The sequence below is a fragment of the Lasioglossum baleicum genome, chromosome 6 (assembly GCF_051020765.1).
Source record: "Lasioglossum baleicum chromosome 6, iyLasBale1, whole genome shotgun sequence".
Taxonomy (NCBI): domain Eukaryota; kingdom Metazoa; phylum Arthropoda; class Insecta; order Hymenoptera; family Halictidae; genus Lasioglossum; species Lasioglossum baleicum.
The window spans coordinates 9,139,935-9,158,792 of record NC_134934.1 but is presented as its reverse complement, the minus strand read 5'-3'; the positions used below and the strand labels follow the sequence as shown (position 1 = coordinate 9,158,792).

Genomic DNA, 18,858 nt, shown 5'->3' with positions numbered 1-18,858 from the left:
AAATTCTGTTTATGGGCACAATGATCGCAAATAATTAGTGAAATCCAAACAGAAATTAAATAATATATAAAACTGTTAGAGAGAGGTTTTTTTTACTGAATGTTCAATAAACCTGAATTGTGTTATATTTATCATAAGTATATTCCATAAGAAAAGTATTAATATTATATCATACTTGTGTAAAGCAAAGGAGCGTAAGTTAATGTATGATCAGATATTGTGAGTACAGTAGTTCTGGGAGAAAGGAAGAACGAAAACGTGGTATTTGAAAAACGGAAATGCACTGTATTTCGATTAGAAGAAAACTGAAACCGTGAGAAATTGTTACGTGTGCATAAATAGATCGTTTAGGAAATAAATATATATAAGAATGGTGCCGGTAAGAATTGGTTGCCATTGAACTTGATCGAAAATTGGCGCACTAGCGCTGTATACGTTTTGATAGAAACGTTGTAATTTCCACTGATTTCCACTACTGTTAGTACTTTAGTACTGTTTCCAGTGAGCCGCGTCAGTTCGATAAAGACCACAGTGGACCCAAGTGGACCACAGTGAATTACAGAGCGGAAGGTGATAGATACTGAATGTACCGTCAAATGCGCCTCCAATCGAACAGAATAAATCTTGAAGCACGAGTTTATTGTTAAAAAGAAAGGTTCGCCTGATTAACGGATAAGTACACCGTTCAGTAAAGGAAAGATGGAAAAAACGGAGGAGAACGAGCACAATGCGTTGCGAGAAGCTTTAACCGACGAAGAATTGACGCAAATTCCAGAAGTATGCGTTAAGAAATTGAACGCGTTTTTTAACGAGAAATTCGAACGATATATTACAGCCAAGGCTGTATTCGAAACAAACAAAAAGAACTTCGGTAAGCTCCGATTGAATTTCGCATTTTTTGTCGCGATAACGATCACCCGGTTTATTTACATGGAGAAGATAACCTCTTTTCGAGCGTAGAAAGGCGCCTTATTTTGATCTATGGAACAAAGCGCTCCTCCTCCAATTTCTCGTTGTTTTATTTCATTGTTTTATTTAGCTAATCTTGTCTCAACTTTGTTTCGAGTGGAGTAACGCGTTGATTTTGTTGGACGAATTCATAACTTGCTGCAAAATAATACAGTTTTACAAATTGCAACAAACTTGAGCGAAATAGAAATTTATTTTCTTTCGTAATATATTTAATAGGTTGAAAATAATGTAACAGTATTTTCATAATTCTTCTAATGTTATTACTAAACTGCGGATCTTTATGCAAAATAAAAATTGTTTTATGTTGCAAGAAATGGACTGAACAGAAGATATCGTATTTTGACATCTTGAATTTTGAAAATTTTTCAATAATTTTGAACTGCATCTACTCCATTTTCCTATAATTCGCTGTCTAGTTATAGGAAATGTTCCTTATACAATTGAATACACGTCCACGATACGATTGTTCTCGTTATTCCTTGGAGATTCTAGTTATCGTTCGACTACGTTGTACGTAAATGTTTGCAGATCAAACTTTGGAGAAGTTACAAAAGAGTTTAACAGAAGAGAAGTCGAACTTCGAGGAATGCAAGGAAAAGCTGACATTGTCGGAGAAATATAATGCCGAATTGCAAAATAACTTTGACGAATCCAAGAATGAAATATCAAAATTACAGGAGTCTGTTAAAAGGTATTTCAAAAAATACATCTATCGTAACAATTGTAATATTTAATTGGACGTGTAACGTTTACAGATTGGAGAAAGAAAATGCAGACCTTCGCAACCAGCGAGACACAGTTGTGGACGAAAGGGATGCGTTGCAGCTACAGGTCGAAAGACGAGATACAGAGATCGAAAGGATGCACACCGAACTATCCTCTCTGGGCTCGCAGCTTCAGAATGCTGTCGCTTCTAAATGCCAAGCTCTGGCTGATACGGAGGAGATTCGGAGTCGTGAAATGACTCTGGAATTTAAGTATGATCCTTTTCGTTTGAACGTGATACGCGATCTTGTTTCCCAGATGCAATAATCAGTGAAATGTTTCAGGGAGAAACGGTTAGAGCAAGAGAGGACTTTGATACAACAACAAATGGCAGGACTCGAGGAAGAGCTGGCGAAGAGGATGTCAGAATTGCAAGCGACCAGAGCGGAAACCTCGGCACGAGCTCTTCTAACCGATACCCGATTGTCACAGCGCGACGAGGAATTACGTATCGCTAACGATGCGGCAACGCAATTGCGAGAATCTTATACAGCTCTTCAAAGACGTTGCGACGAGCTCGCTCAAAAACTGGAAGAACAACGCACGCAGGAAATATCCATGCATGCCTCTTATAGGGAAGAAATCGGCGCCCAAACCAGACTAGCGGATCTTTACAAAGGCATGTCCGACGAAGCCAATGCGAAGGCCGAAGAGTTCAGCAATGCGGTTAAAGAACTTCAAGAATTATTGGAACACGCCACTCATCAATACGGAGGACTAGAGACGACGCACGCCCAGCTTCAGATACAGCACAAAGAGGAATTGGAGGAGAAGGAACAGAAAATAGAGGAACTCTCGAAAGAATTGGAACACGCGAACGAACTGCTTAAGAACATCAAGCAAGGTAATTAGTAGAGGTTTGCGAGAACACAGAAATGTCGGTTCTCGAATATATCGAGACACCTGAGAATATTAGGGACTAGTTTATTTTTAGCAATTAATCCTGCACGATTTCCGGGATAAAAGCATATTCGTGCGCCCCCTTGGGCTACCTCTGTGTTTCGAGATTTTTTTACCGTTGCAGAGGACAGAGGAACTGGCAATTATATACATATATAGATTCCCTCTAGTAATTAGTTGCTTTAACTAAATGAGATTTATTTGTTCACTAACTACGCGTGGATTTACAGAAAGATTAGATCAAGCTGTCGAGCAACTTGCGCCAACTGCAGCCATAGCTAGCCGCGTGCTGAGGAAAGGATTGAGTCTGACTCAAATTTACACACAGTTAGTCGAAGTAACGAATGAACTGACGTCGGAGCGCGAAGAAAATGAACGCTTGAAGTCCCAGATGGACGTGATCTTGCGGGAATTGGTGGAGAAAGCGCCTATTTTGCAGCAACAACGCGAAGATTATGAAACTGCTATGGCGAATATTACGACGCTTACGTCGAGATTAGACGAACTTCTAGCAGAGAATCATAAACTGCAGGAAACAACGGATGAAGCGAATCGTCTTGCCAAACATCATACGAAGGAAAATCAAAGGCTAAAGACAGAGCTATCAGATTTGGCGCGTCAGGTGCGTAGAAATCGCAGTTGCACTCGTTGTTCTCGATGCTCTACAGAATTGTAACTAACTGTTGTCGCGTTTACAGGTATGCTTCCTCTTGAAAGAAGTTCAGGAGAGCAGATGCGGTACAACTATGCATTCAAGCGATTTCTCGAATTCGGTAGACATGGACAATCTAGCCTCGTCGGAGATTATCAGCAAGAAGCTTGTTACTTTCAAAGACATCGAAGAATTGCAAGAAAACAATCAGAAATTATTATCAATAGTTCGTACTCTGTCGTCGAGACAAGAAGAAATTGAGAGAGCAACCGACGAGATCAATTCTGGCGAAATGAAAGAGAAATTGGACAGGTTTGACTTCTATCGTACTCTTGTTTGTACTCTTATGGATACTTTAATTTATTCATTTCTTTGAATTGGTAATAGGTATGCAGAACAATTGGAGGATATGCAAGCTTCTCAGGACAGACAGGCGAAAATGCTAGACGGCCTTGTAAGGCAAAGGGATATGTACAAAAACATGTATCAACAGTGTTTGAAGCAGACGGGTGGATCAGAGAAGAAAGAGGACCCCGAAGCACTCGAAGGAGACACGAAGGAAGAGAATGGAGAGAAACTTGTCGTCGACAAGTCATCCAAGGTCGAACAAACCGATGCCAGCGCGGAGAAAGAATTGAAAAAACAATTGACAGAATGCGAGTCGAAATTGAAACACGTCACAGACGAATTCGACACTTACAGAAAAGAGAGAACAGCGCACGAGAAAATGTTGGGCGAAGAAGTCGATAGGCTTCGAAAACAAGCGGAAGCAAGTTCGGGTCGGTGTTGCAGGTTGAAAGCACAATTGGACTCTGCGAACGATAGGTTTAATCTCCTGCAAGCGAACGTTGCTTCTTACAAATCCCAGATAAAGGTGCTCGAGGAGAAATGCTTCAATTACAACGTAACAATCGGTACGACGATTTCATCGATACCAGGAATATCCGATTCAAAACTATTCTACCGGCTGTATAATTATTGGAATCGTTTTCTTATGTCCACAGGCAAGCACGAACAAAGTTTGATGATTCTGCAAGACGATGCTTTGACGGCTCGGACGGGATTGTCTCGAGCGGAGGTACAGCTAGAGAACTTACGGCAGGAGAGACAACTTCTGCGTGATTCGGAGGGTCGTCTGCTGAAGGAGCGCGAAATATTCCAACGAGAACGTCAAACGCATGCTCTGTTAAGAGCGGACGTTGAATCTATCAAAGCTAGTTTGGAACGTGTTCAAGCCGAGGGTCAGCTGCGCGCAGAACAACGTCTGGACGATGCGACGAGAGAGTGTGCAGCGTTGAGGCGGCGATTGCAGGAAGAACAGGACAGATTCAGAGAATTATCGGGTCACTTGGAAAGACAGCTGACCACCGCGCAGCATAGACTGGCGGAGGAACGCAATATAACCCAGCAAATCAAAACCGAGCTGGAGCAAGCCCGCCAATCTGATACCCAAAACACACAGCGCATCGAAGAACTCAACACCAAACTTCGACAAGCTGTTAGTCATGCTATCTCGAAGCCCTTCACTGGTACGTGCACCATACGGGGCTGCATTTTTCTAGAATTATTGGATCGGAAAGAAAGTCATTTCGGTATTTTAACACTTTACCTACCGGAAGCCTATTAATAGAAAGCATAGAAATTTTCTTTTACATTACAATCTTAAATGAAACTGTTTGATGACGTTATTGACTTGTTAGTTCACAATGAAAATTGCTGTTGCTATTGAAGTGTTTAGCCATGCAATAATCACCGGTCGGTAATGTGTTAAGGTGAAATAAAAGCGAATCTTTTATCCAAGCAATGAACTTTAATGACTAAAGTATTTTCTGTTTTGTTCGATGATCTTTTGCCATCTTTCTGGTAGTTATATAAAATTCTGTGGCTACGTAAACTTTGCAGGTGACGAAAATCTCGTGAAGAGATTAAAAGAAATCGAGATGCAGCTAGCGGCATCGCAGGCGGAAGCGAAGTCATTGTCCGAACAGTTGAAAGCCGCACGGCAACAGAGCCAACAGTATTGCGACATAGCCGAGAGCTCAGAAGCGCAATTACGAGAGCTAACCACGCAGTATAACAAGTCGAAAGAAGAATTAGAAACGGCTTTGAGAGAAGCCCGCGTAGAAGTAACGGGTCTTCAGAAGAGGGTAAAGGAATTAGCAGAAGAGTTAGCGAAAGTTTCTAGCGGTAGACAAGAAACCGACTCGGAGTTGCGAGAGAAATTAGCTGACGCGGAAAGAAAGCTTGAAGAATTTGACGAGGTCAAAGGTGAATTAGAAATCGTGAAAAATGACTTATTAACTGCGTCCACAACTGCGAAAGAGGCCGAAGAGAAATACGCTAGAGAAATGCTTCTGCATTCAACGGACCTTCAGGTAAATGCTCTAAGATATTAGATCAGTGGAAAAACTACTGCACTAATGTGAAATGTTTTAAACAAAACATGTTTCTTTTCGTTCTAGGCATTAGCCAAGATTAAAGCAGAAGCTCGATTGGTAGACCAGAAGATCACAACGCTAGCCCAAGAAAGAAACAGCGCTGTAGAAGCTCTGGAGCTTGAGAGAGCAGCTTGTCAAGAAAGGGAGAAGAAATTCCACACGGAGATGCAGGAAATGCAACAAAGAATAAATGACTTGGATGCACAAAATGCTATTTTACACAATGAAATCCAGGAGTTAAGCGACAAAGCAGCGATCATGCATAGTCAGCAAACTAAGATCAGCGGTCGGGAGAGTCCAGATACCAGTTACGAAGCGATGAATCGCAGCTTTAGCGGACTAGAAGACGATTCGAAATCGGCCGAACAACTGTTGAGAGTTATGAAGTACCTGAGGCGTGAGAAGGACTTGGCTGTAACGAAGTTCGACGTTCTTCGGGCGGAGAATCTCAGATTGAAATCCCAAGCGGAGGTGAGTAGAGTTTATTACAGCTAGACTGTGGATCTTTATGCAAAATAAAAATGTTCTGCATTGATTGCAAGATACAGGAGCCAAATAGAAATTTCTTTTAGTCTTATATTTAGAGTATCTACAGGTTTATTATACATACATGTTCATTATTCATTCAGGCTTATTATATACAGCGACCTAATAGAAGAAAATTCGTATAACACAGCTAACAGGAAGCATTTGTTCACAGGTGTTGGAGAAGAGATTGAAAGAGACAGAAACGATTCTCAATTCGGAAAGGGAGAAATCGGAGATCGACGTGGTGACCACCTCCAAGCATGCAGAGCTGTTGAGAAAAGTTGAAACCTTAAATGCGATCACGGATTCGAACAGAATCCTAAGAGAGGAGAGAGACAGCTTGAGCGGAAAGGTGGTAGAGCTGACTGCGAAGGTTGCAGCACTTTCCGAGGAGGTAGGACCCCTTCGAGACTCGACGCGAGACTTGCAAGTGAAGACCGAAGCTTTGACGCAAGAGAACTCAAGCCTGAAAGCGGAGGCAACTAGATGGAGACAGAGAGCGAACACATTAGTGGAGAGAGCCAACAAAACGAGTCCGGAAGACTGGCGCAGATTGCAAACGGAACGCGAGAATCTCAGCAAATTGTTGACGTCTGAACGCGAGGCGCACGCGAAACGCGCGGAAGAAATGAAGACCGAGAAGTCGAAGCTCGAAGAACAGCTGCTTCAGCTTCAGAAGCAAGTACAAGCTCAAGGAGAACAAATCCAGAAGACTTCCGAGGAAACTCGCAAGTTGGGTCAGGACTTGAACGAGGCCCTTGCTGAATCTTCGAACAAGTCGAAAGACCTGGCGACGATGAAGAAGGAGCTTGGAGAGAAAGAAGCGGCGCTGAACGACATCAAGAACAAGGAGATACAGATTCGAAAGATAGCGAAGAAATACAAGACTCAGTACGAGGATCTTGCGAAGACAGTGGAGGAAGAGAAGAGCAGAACGGAGGAGTCTCGAATGACGGCTGGTACTTCGAGTACCGAAGATATCTCACAGGTATCCCAAGAGCGGGAGGATCAATTGCGAGAGGAGGGTCGAGCGGAATTACGCCAGGCGAACGTAGAGCTGACTACGAAGATGGACGAGTTGTCTCGGCAAATGGAGACTGTGCAGAGCGAAGCCGAGTTGCTCAAGAAGGAGATAGACACGATGAACAAGACCAGCGTGGAGAAAGAGGAGCGTGCTAAACAGGTGCTGAAGGGTGCCAGAACGAAGATCATGCAGCTGACGGAGTCGAAGAAGATCTGCGAGAAGGAATTGCTCGACTTGAAGGCAAAACTCGAGACAGGTGCTACAGAATCGGACACCGCCGAGCACGATGCACGACTGGTAGCTCTGAAATCTCAGATGGAGGGCAGAATTTCCCGTTTGGAGCACGAGAAGGCAGAGATCCAGACGGAGAAGGAAACGTTGGTGCAAAGGGTCACCCAATTGCAACGGCAGTTGGCTGGCGTCAGCGGAGTCAGCGCTACCACCGAGCCACCTACGGCTAACATCAAACCGATGTCCGCTCGGTCAGAGACTCCTCTAGCAAGCATTCGGCCGATGAGCGTCGTCGTGCAGTCTAGAACAGCCGCGGTTTTACCGACCACAGCAAGCGCGCCAGTGATGGTAGCGCCTCATCAACAGCAGCAGTCGCAGCAACAAGTAGTGCACACTACCGAAACTAGCTCCCCAACCAGTAGTCTTCCTGATTTCCAACCAGCCAGTACCAGCAGCTCGTCGCAGACAGCGCCCAGCACTTTGCGTCAGCTCGTTGTGCAACCCCAACTAAGCGAGTCGGCAGAGTCCACGCAACGAGAGGATCCAGAGAGCGCGGAGACCCTTAACGTTCAACAACAACAATGCCAACAGCAGCAGCAGCAACAACAACAACAACAAACCGTTGCCTTGGTCAGTCCACGAGTCGAGCAACAGCAGCAACAACAACAACCTGCAGCCAGCGATCAACAACAAACTGTAGCCAGTAGTTCGACGCAGTCTGTCAGCACGTCTCAAACATCCACAGGTCACAAGCGACCCAGGACTCTAGATTCGACGGCATCGGGATCTGGAATCGAGGGCATGGATCACAGCAGACAGGAACAGGTGCTCAGTCCTAAAGCCAAACGCAGCAGACAAGAAATGGCGTCCACTGCCAGCGCCAGCGCTTCAGAGGTCGAGTACCAGGTGAAGTTGGATTGCAAGGATGTTTGTTACTATCTATTTGTACTTAATTCTTGCTTTTCGGCTTTACACTTTCTTTTATAATTCTAATTTCACAGTCTGCGGCAAAATCAAGTATGGACACCCTTTTGAAAAAGTTCGCACCTTTTTAAAGGGTTAATTTACTTAATTTTGCCTCGGACTGTATACATCCTATTTTCTTACTCTGCTTTCTCTTTTCATTCTCTCGTTTTCTTTCTTCTCCTCGTACCAATTTTCACACTTCTCGGTATTTCCTACTCTCATACCTTTGTACGTTTGCCTCTCTACGTTATTTACATATCTAACTACAGGTTTTGCACTCCAAATTAATCCTTTTGCACATCGTATGCAAATCGAACTCGCCTTTTCGTAAATCAAATTTACTCCTTTGCAACTGAAGTTTTTCTACAAATTTGTTTTCTTAATATTGTATTGCTTCACTTTTGAATCATCTATCAAAAAGGCTGACCTGCAAAATGGTGAATTTGGTCGTGAGTTTGGGTTCCGGTGCTTTCTTTCGCTCCTTCGGTTTCGCTTTGATCTCTGTCGCTCCTACAAGTGTTGCGCTCCGAATTGATCCTTACGCAGACTAAATTCACCTTCTCACAGATTCCACGAATCCTGCTGACTTTGCACTGTGGAAGTATAGAAATGATGAAAGTCATAGTATAGAAGATAGTCATAGTATGGAAGTATAGAAATGAAATGTCGACTGAATTCTCAGGTACCAACGTCGAGCCAGCGGGACCAGGATGAAGAAGTGGAGGAGGGTTGTGTGGTTGTAGTAGACTGTGACGAAGGCGAGGGAGGAGGCAATCACCAGGCGCAAGAGGAGGAAGAATTTGACAATGACCCGTACGAGATGGAAGAGGAAGAAGAGATGCCTTACGAGGTCGAAGGCGAAGTGGAAAGAGACAACAACGAGGTTGAGATCATCATGGGTGAAGATTCCACAAGCGTGGAAGTACCCAGACAGGCTCAAGTCACAGTACCTACGAATCAGCAGCAACAACAATCCGAAGCGATAAGCAGCGCTGGACCAACCGGAGAACCACCCACGTCATTTGCAGCGCGATCATCGCGCGGTATTGCACCGATGCCTAGGCAGCAACAACAGCAACATCTACTCTTGGTTTGTTCCTCAGACATACACGCTGCATTAACTGTTACGACATTATCAGACTGCAGATTTGATGGATAGTCCAGTCAATGAATGCTCACAAGGGAGGTGTAGAGGGAAATGGAAGGAACACAATTTTTAACTAGGACGCATGGTTTCCGAGATATAAGCGGAAAACCGAAAAAGGGGACCTTCTATGTGCCCCCCTGCACCCCTCTCACCTCCTAGGAGTATGGAATTTTAGTATGTTTACCTCCTAACTAGTCCAAACAAAGTCCCAAAGTTAAAAATTGCGTTCCTTCCATTTCCCTCTATGTACAACTTTTCGTTGACTGGACTAGAATTTATCACAAGAATGAATAGATCGGATAGACAACTAAAAGACATTAGAATTATTTTCGGCTAGACTGCGGATCTTCATCGAAATTTCTCCTACTTTGAGGAATTTTAAAGATTTGCACCCATATGTCCAGTAAATATTTTTAAAGTGCAATGTCAGGAAGAGAATGTCTAACTTAACCTCTGAAACATTTACTTTTCAGCCACAGCAGGGGTATGAGGACGGTGGCGACGACAGTATAGTGCCCAGTACTCCGACCCTGTTCGTTCCACGTCGCGGAGATGGATTCGGAGAAGCTGTTAGTTCACCTCAAGTTCCTCAAGGACGTTTCACCTTCGGAGATTCATCCGCACCTACTACTGCCTCGTCAACGCCTTCCTTATCGACACCGTCAGGCTCAGCAGCCCGAACGATATTTGGTTCGTCGAGTTCCAGCGCGGCACAAGTGGTTCAGGAGAGTATGGACGATAGTAGAATGGATCTGGTTCAATTGGAAGATGGTGGCACCGGCCGTAGCGTACCTACAACACCCTTGCAAGTTTCGCCGGCAGCTGATTTACCACCCTCGGTATAAAATCGAATCACGGTTAAAAGTGTACGGGAACCTGAAATTGTCGAGTACCCGATATGGTCGGAACGCAGTGCCGGATTAAGGGGGTAGACCCTTGTTTTCAGGATGCGCTTTCTCATTTCTCGATAATGCAAAGTTGGGTGTTTTCAGTTAAAAGTCCTATTTTTACGTTTACGAGCGTAGTTTGCATTATTCGCTTGAAAGATTCAAGGTAATGATCCAAGTAATTTGCATTATTCGGAAGCATAAAGCTACATGCTGCCGAATAATGAATCTACCCCCTTAAGGCCCCAAGCACTGAGAAGATTTCGAGGTCCGCTTCTTCAGGATCGCTCGAACGCAATGTAGGTTGGACCTGTACGATTTCTCAGACATTTTCGAGAATTTGATTAAAAAGTATTTTTAAGCAAAGTTAGACGTTTTCTTCGCCTGCTACTGATTTTCATCTCTCCACTGTTCTTTCGTTCTTTCCACTTGCAAACACATACACATAACCACTTAGCAGTACTATTACTATGTGAAATTCAGAGCATTTCTGCGGTTCTCCCCATCTCCTGATATCCGAAGCACGTGCTTAGTTCGCTTATTGGTTAATCTGGATTCCCGAGAACATTCGAGAACCCGAGTGTATCCTCGGGAGTCTCTAATATTCTCGGGAATAGTGTTCGGAGATATTCGGGTTCTCGTACAATTTAATTATTGTCTGTTCTCGCGATGTTGACGCATAACGATGCGGTATTCTTTTCCAGACGAGCAGTGGACCATCCGAAGAGCAGGAGACGCTGGTCTCGGTGACGCCCGCGTCAGTAACAGGTACCACTGTTGTTGGTGATACTAGCGAAGAACCTGCGATACCTAGTATACGTGTAGTCGGTGTCGATGATCAGCAACATAGTCAAACTGAAATAATCACAGAATCTATGACACCGACTGAAGGTAGCGATCACTAACTAATTTATTACTACGAGTTCGTTAAGAGGTAGTCGTGAGAAATGGTCAAAGTTTATAAATACTTGGTATATAGATATCATCTGTTTATACCACAGACTGAGTCCAGACAACGGAGAATGTAATAACCGCGATTGATTGCTTGTGCAGGCATGAGTTCGGAGAGCGACAAGCGTACAGAGGAAGCTGGTCCTTTGATGTCCGGAGAGGATGACGCGGTGGACACCGGCGAAGTCACCGAGGAACCCGGAAGTGACATAGTGGAAGATGAAGTGGAGGAGGAGAGTCGCGAAGCGGAAGCATGCCCATCCAGCAATACACGGCAAAGAGCGATGGCGGCTGCTGCTGCAGCTGCTGCCGCGGGAAACGCTGGGAATGCCACTCCCAGAACCGCCACCGCCAGACGATCTTCGCGATCCCCGTTCAGAGCAGCACGTGGCACTCGGCCTACGCCCATCGTCTGGGAAAGTCAATCTGGCAGGGGTAAGCGGATACCGAATGCCCTGACTATTTTACAGACACGCCCTACCTCAATGACTTTAAAATATATGCCCATAACTCTGTGGTTACAAGGAAGAACGCCGTACGTCACAATTTCGAAAGATTTGAGTTTATGCGAAATTAAAAATAAAAAATTTTAACCGATGTCAATTTATACGCATAAGGCAAAAGAACACGAGTCCTCAATATTTTGAGATTACGACAATTACTCGTATCTTTCCGTCGTGATAGATCCGTATCTGAAGAACACTACGCAACGACATCCATTTTCACATATATTCACTGTATTGTCATTACACAATTGTATAATATTGGTTGGTAAACTTTACTCGAGAGCTGTAACACTCGTCGCGACACGAGACGCGAGATCGTACTGATCAGGAGCGCACAGAACGCTGGCGTCTGACATTGACGGTAATGTTTTGTTTTGGGACAACTACATACTTAACTGCAACACGATCGAGAAGAACAACACAAGTCTAGTGGACTTGCGTCGTTTTACCTAAAGCGTCGTGAATTGTTACGATTGTTCCTATTATTATTCACGTTAATTGTACAAATATGCAACATTATGCGAAGTGAAAGAAATATATACTTATTATATATTTTAAAAAGAAAATAAGGAAACATCACTGGAACAAAAAGTTAGTGATCCAAACATTGAACGGCAATATCTCGAAAGTGAAGCTATGTGAAATGAGGCGTTCTTTGTTTTCTTGTAACCACAGAATTATGAAAGCGGTCTAAGTCATATACACTCCTCAAAAGAATTAAGGTACCACTTCTGCGAACTCGAAAAATTGCTCCCACTTTACGTGATCATAATTCCGTCAAAAATTGCTGTATCGTTGTAAAGTTAAAAAGCCCATATTTACTTCAATGTCGAATAACTCGAATAAAAAGAATCGCAAAATATTCAACAACCACACAATTTACACAGGAAAGATAGCCCTTCCAAATGATATTAACGCGATTTATCAAAAAAATTTGTTGCTCCCGTGTGATGTTCCAAAGTTGCACAAAATTTTTGTTAACCGTCAATGTTGTCTTCATCTCGCTATAACTTTGTAAGAAACCAACATAGCAACAATTTGAAACAGAGCATTTGAAACTAGAGGTTTCAGGCTTTCAAACCATTGTTTAACGATATCGATACGGCAATTTTTGACGGAGTTATGATCACGTAAAGTGGGACCAATCTTTCGGATTCGTACAAGTGATCCCTTAATTCTTTTGAGGAGTGTATTTCCGGCGTCTGTTTACTGTTTTTGTAAACACGTTGCGGGGATTAAATTTCATTAAGAATCGGAGAAGAGTACCTCTTCATTTTTCACAATATCGTAAAAATTACATTGAATTAATTTTCAATAACTAAATTTTCACTTAGACCACTTTCATAATTATTGGCACAACATGTCGCAAAGATTGATGAACAGCGGTCCACAATTCTCAGGAATTTTTTTCGGAAAAACTATCAAACCTTTCGCATCGGAATTTTCCACACATATTTATTGATATTTGAAGTACACGTGCGGTTTTGATCAAGCAGAAACAATGAAAATTTCACTAGTTATATCTTTTTTTATAGAGTACGTTTTGAAGAGTGTGGGTCGACGATCGTCATGATTCCAGTTTTTCCACTGATCGGAAACAAACACTCAAGTTGTTTATTAATCAATCGGAATGTAGCTATGGCATGAACGTAAACGATGTTAAAAACTATAGATTGTATACAAAATGAGTGGCATCTTCAATATGAATTACCGATTTTCTCATATTTTCTCCAACGGCCTCAAGTCAAGTTTTCAATTTTAAGAATATTTTCTCTGCAGAATTTGCATTGGACAGTGTAAATTGCTCTAAATACTTGAAATCAGTACTGAATGCAATGAATGACATTGATATTTCCGAAGGTCAACCTGTGGCTCGTGGAGGACATGCGACGAGAGGGGCCAACGAGACCGGAAGAGGACGTGGAACCAGAGGACGCCGTATGCGCTCGAAATATCCGTCGTACGCACGATTCTAAAACCAAAAGACGTTGGTTCTGTATACGAGGACACGTGAGGGAACACGGAATTTTTTACAGTTATTTGCGTTCGAACGGTGTAACAGACTGGCTGGTTGGCTGTTAATATATATATAAATCAACATTCAACATGAGAATAGTTTTATTTAGTGTTAAACGGTAATTATGTTGTACAGATAGATCGGTCGATACAACGTTTGTTATTTCTATAAGATAGAGAACGAAAAGCTGTAATGTCGTTCTTGCGACGAGACGACTGCGCGCATCTTACTGAACCCGCTGGAAGAATTTTACATGGGACTAGCGGCGGCGTGTACCCATTTTCTGTTTACATTATTCTCGATAATCGACATTCCTACCGATGACGGCTACTCTGTTTTTGTCAGTTGACACGACAACACACACGTACAAAAACTGCATAGCATTTAAGCTGTCCTCTATTTATTTACTTGTAGAAAGTAATTTTTTTATCGCGTCCATTGAATATCAGCGACACCGTACAAATCCGGCGCATATTTGTATCAAATCGAATTCGTCGCTTTCTTTTTAGTATGGTAAATTCTCTACATTTTAGTGGAACAGACATATATGTCTCGAAAGGATTTTCCTGGACATGGTTCCTTAGGATGTGTGTATAAGGCCTCTCTTCAGTCTCTTTCGAAAGCACATTTTATTTCGCAGTATTTTTTTACAGTTTTTAGTAAATATTGCTTACTATGACTTCCATTTCCACGTGTCAGTGATAAATATTAATAAATACCATACAAAATAAATACCTATGATTCGTCAAACGTCCAAACATGGCTCGACGTCGATCGTAAAAATCAAAATAAATCGAAACACGTACGAGAATACAACAAAATATTTTACATGTACATCAGTCTCTTATTCCATTCGAAGTATTGCCACGCTACTCCGTCGCTGTATAGAAGGCAGCTGGAAGAAACGCGAATCTGGTTGGTTATTTGTAGACTGCGGATTTTGTATGGCTTTTGAAAATGTTCGAAAAATGCTAGAATATAAAATTCCTACAGAATTCCGTACGATTTTTATTTATAACGTATATTAACTAAGCAATTTTGCAAATTACCACAAAATTTTCAACGTTTCGCTGAATATTTAGACCATTTTCAAGAAAAATTTCTATATAATTGCGTCTGTGAAAATGATTAAATCAATGTATAATATGTAATTTATGTTGCATTCCGCACAAAAAACCGAATGTTCTAGATTTTTATTTACTTCGGAACTACAAAGCTTACCACCACCGAAAATAAGATTTTACACGATTCCACTTTCTTAAAATTTGTCTAAAAAATTCTATAAACATCCGCAGTCTAGTTATTAGGTACACAGTGAATCAAATTATAAACAAGGCCTGCCTTCTGTACATCAACGAACAGTATTGTCACCTAACTTTCGAACTCTTCGAGTATCGCGCGGAGAGCTAATTTTCAACTACCGACGAGAATATCTAAATACTGAGTCTCGCAGCGCGCGCATAGACGTTCCACGATCTACAAGTTTCTCAATAATACCTACGATGTTATTATTACGTCATTAAATTAATATCACAATGGGAAATAGAATAAAGACGACTCTTAAAAAGAGAGACTCGTACGTAGACTGCGGATCTCAATGCAAAGTAAAAATGTTTTGCATTCATTTCGAGAAGTAGGAATGGAATAGAAACGTATTTTTCTTCCTTGAAACCCTCAAGTGGTATAATGTGTGTAATCAGATTATAAACTATTGTAAAATAATCCCAAATATCGATCGTAAATGTTGAATATTTAATTTAATGATGCTTTCGGCGCTACCGTTTTCGATCATTTAGTAGATCTAGCAATTTTGCAAAAAACTTTTATTCTGTCCTAACGTTCCGGTTCCGTTTTGAACCTTTTTCAAAGGAAGAATTTGCGTCTACAAGACAATTGTCTTGGAGGAACCGAAACGTTAGGAAAGAAGAACAATGTTTTGCAAAATTGCTAGATTTACTAAATGATCGAACCAGTAGCGCTGAAAGCATCATTAAATTAAATAAATTAATGTTCTGGGAACTACCTAAAATTTTGTATATATTAAATATCGAAGACTAAGTAATCCAAATGTTCTGAACAAGCTAAGAAATGTTGGTGAACACGTTGGTATCGTAATCAATTACTAAACATTAAATATCTAAAGAATCAAAAGAAATCCTATAGAATGAAATAACTCCGAGCGCAAAGGGTTAATGTATTTACCGTTTCTCATTCCATCTACTAATTTTTGTCCTAAAAACGCATAAAAAATTCGCAGTCTATTCGTCCTCCTAACTCCTAACGCGTTAATACGTTTTGGTCCCGTTCAGCTCGCTTCCTGAACAACTCGCTGATAGCAATAAATAATGACTAGTTGAATCGTACCTCGCGAAACTCGATCTTGTTAAAACGAAATCCGCACTTTGCCGTCGACGTTCTATCGGAAGCGGCCGAATGCTTCCTTTTAAAACAGGTGTCCGGCATCGGACATTTGGCGCCGGGAAGATAACCGTGACATGTTGTTGGGCATCGAGCCAATATTCTTTGCGCGTTTCAGTCTAAATGCATGCGTTGAACTAGAAGCCGGCATACAGGATCACTGCGCAACGACCATCGAAACCCGGAAAGAGGATCCACAGGGGCTACAGGTCTGCGGCTTATCATTTTAACTGAAACTGTCTGTCACGTTGAGTTGCTGGCGTTCCACCGTGCTACCTTGGCCGAGTCTCTTCACGATTCTGATCTCCCACCCATCCATGATCAACATCCACTTGATTGGACCTGGACCTGCGCATCAGATCCTGGAATATCCTCGAATATCTTCGCTCCAGCTGTCTACAGTGGTGTTCTGCCTCTTCATCCTCGTGGTAAATTGACGACCAGCATCCATCTGAGAAGACCTGAACCTATGTGTCAGATCCTGGAATACAGTCGGCTTGAAAATGTCCTGCCTCAGAAGAAGGTCATGTTGGATTGCTGGCGCTCCAGCTGTCTACAGTGGCGTTCTGCCTCTTCATGCTCCTGTCTCCACGCTGAGCATGTTGAACTCCTCGTGTTAAGTTGACGACCAGCACCCACTTAATTGGTCCTAAACCTGCGCGTCAGATCTTGGAATATCCTCGTTTTGAAAATGTCCTGCCTCAGACGAAGGTCACACTGGACTGCTGGCGCTCCATCAGCTGTCTACAGCGATGTTCTATCTCTTCATGCTCCTGTCTCCACGCTGAGCATGTTGAACTCCTCGTGTTAAATTGACGACCAGCACCCACTTAATTGGACCTAAACCTGCGCGTCAGATCTTGGAATATCCTAGTTTTGAAAATGTCCTGCTTCAGACGAAGGTCACGTTGGGTTGCTGGCGCTCCATCACCTGTCTACCGCTGACGGTGGTATTCTCGCAGGAGCAATTTCCGTGCTGTTCCACCCTGATCCACTGCCTCTTGATGCCCCTGGTCTCAACGCTGAGGATCTCAATCTCGTACTCCTCGTAGAAGATTGAAGCCGCTACCGGCGTGCAGCTTTTGTCAGTACCCATGCAACATCCGGAGTGTCCATCGCAGCGCTTCACCACGATGTAGAAAGGTTGAACAACCGTTTCACCGGGATTCTGTTGCACGTTCTGCATCAAGTCCTTCAAGTTGTACGCCCGGCTCTGCGGCTCCTTGCAGAGAAAGCTACGAGACGCGCTGACTGCTCGTGGCAGATGGATCCTTCGGATGACACGTTGATGATGATGATGATGGTGATGATGATGGCTGTCGATCAACGCCGTCGAAAGAACCACGTTGTCCAGAGTCAACGGGACCAGTATCATCAGCTTCAGCAAGCTTCTCAACGATCGACCTCTCATGGCTCGGATCTGTTATCGCACACGATCTCGTCTCAACGAAACGAGTCAATCGCCCGGTACTGCGCGGATCGGTCGCACCACCAACAGGCTGTCGTTGTATCGAGCGGTAATCGACTGAGTCTTTCCTGCTGCCAGAAGTGTATTTATACGTGGAACAGCCTGCACACATGCTACAACCAGAGAGATGCACGCGCATCGATCGAGACCGGTGCACGTCGTTTCAAGAGAAAAACGATCATCTACGAATCATCGGCGAGGCTTGGGCAATCGTTGAAAAATCGGGAATATCCTTCTGCGTGGACTCACAGCGTTTCCTGCGGTCACCAAGAACACGTCAACGGACTCTCGGTCTCGTTCGTTTCACCGAGTTCCATCGAGATCTTTCACCACCGGCGATGACTCGTTCCAGAGTTCAAGGTCGAATTTTTCTGATCAACGATCGAGGTGTTCCGCGCACACCCACGCCCGCAATGATTTCAATTCGCCAGCTACGCTACGTTCCGATTTATTCCCATCCATCTGCTCGCCTCGACACGATCGACTAACTTTCTGATAGTAACGCGAGAAACACATTTATATCAAACTCGAACTTCGACTTCCCGTCTATTGATACGACACACGAACACGCTCACTACTCCCAAGCGAAAGCTTCGGTGTACGCGCGCAGCATTGTTTACGATCGCGGTTAATCGCGGAAACCGAAACTCCTGATCTCATCGAATTTCTAGCGAATTCCAGCGTTCGTTATCGTTATCGCGACTCTCACCCTGAACACATGGACCAACGCGGACGTTGTCAGTTTTCTTGGCTCGACCGCCACAGTCGGATGAAACGATCTAACGCCGATCGAACGTCTGTTATTTCGATTCTGCTTTGTATGCTGCGTTGGATTTTTCACGAGTTGGTCATCACTAGACTGCGGATGTTTATGCAAAATAATAATTGATTTCATCTCTTAAACATCGCGATATTTAATTGATTTCATCTCTTAAACACTGCGATATTTTAAAGCTTTTTAAATCTTTTACTGTTTTATATTCCAGCC

At 43.1% G+C, this 18,858-nt stretch overlaps 2 protein-coding genes across 4 annotated transcripts; one reads left to right on the top strand and one right to left on the bottom strand.

Moving 5' to 3' along the window:
• The first annotated feature begins 203 nt into the window (after positions 1 to 203).
• Mgtor (nuclear basket protein megator) lies at positions 204 to 14,072 on the top strand. 3 transcript variants are annotated; one of them, XM_076426572.1, is made up of 17 exons: positions 205 to 379; positions 503 to 871; positions 1,501 to 1,663; positions 1,728 to 1,949; positions 2,022 to 2,581; positions 2,868 to 3,259; positions 3,336 to 3,601; positions 3,677 to 4,203; positions 4,294 to 4,818; positions 5,192 to 5,664; positions 5,752 to 6,198; positions 6,428 to 8,416; positions 9,159 to 9,566; positions 10,097 to 10,462; positions 11,215 to 11,401; positions 11,564 to 11,896; positions 13,828 to 14,072. In XM_076426572.1, exons 2-17 carry the CDS (start codon positions 700 to 702, stop codon positions 13,941 to 13,943), a joined length of 7,146 nt encoding a protein of 2,381 aa, XP_076282687.1. In that variant the 5' UTR covers positions 205 to 379; positions 503 to 699; the 3' UTR covers positions 13,944 to 14,072. The 3 variants fall into 3 exon arrangements, with proteins under 3 accessions (XP_076282688.1, XP_076282689.1, XP_076282687.1); XM_076426573.1 differs by having other exon boundaries at positions 204 to 871; positions 6,428 to 8,404; XM_076426574.1 differs by having other exon boundaries at positions 204 to 871; positions 11,215 to 11,278.
• Positions 7,218 to 18,847, bottom strand: LOC143210089 (uncharacterized). The gene is made up of 2 exons (XM_076426582.1): positions 8,904 to 18,847; positions 7,218 to 8,839 (listed from the first exon to the last, which is right to left on the bottom strand). Exon 1 carries the CDS (start codon positions 17,811 to 17,813, stop codon positions 17,295 to 17,297), a length of 519 nt encoding a protein of 172 aa, XP_076282697.1. The 5' UTR covers positions 17,814 to 18,847; the 3' UTR covers positions 7,218 to 8,839; positions 8,904 to 17,294.
• Between the last annotated feature and the right edge of the window lie 11 nt (positions 18,848 to 18,858).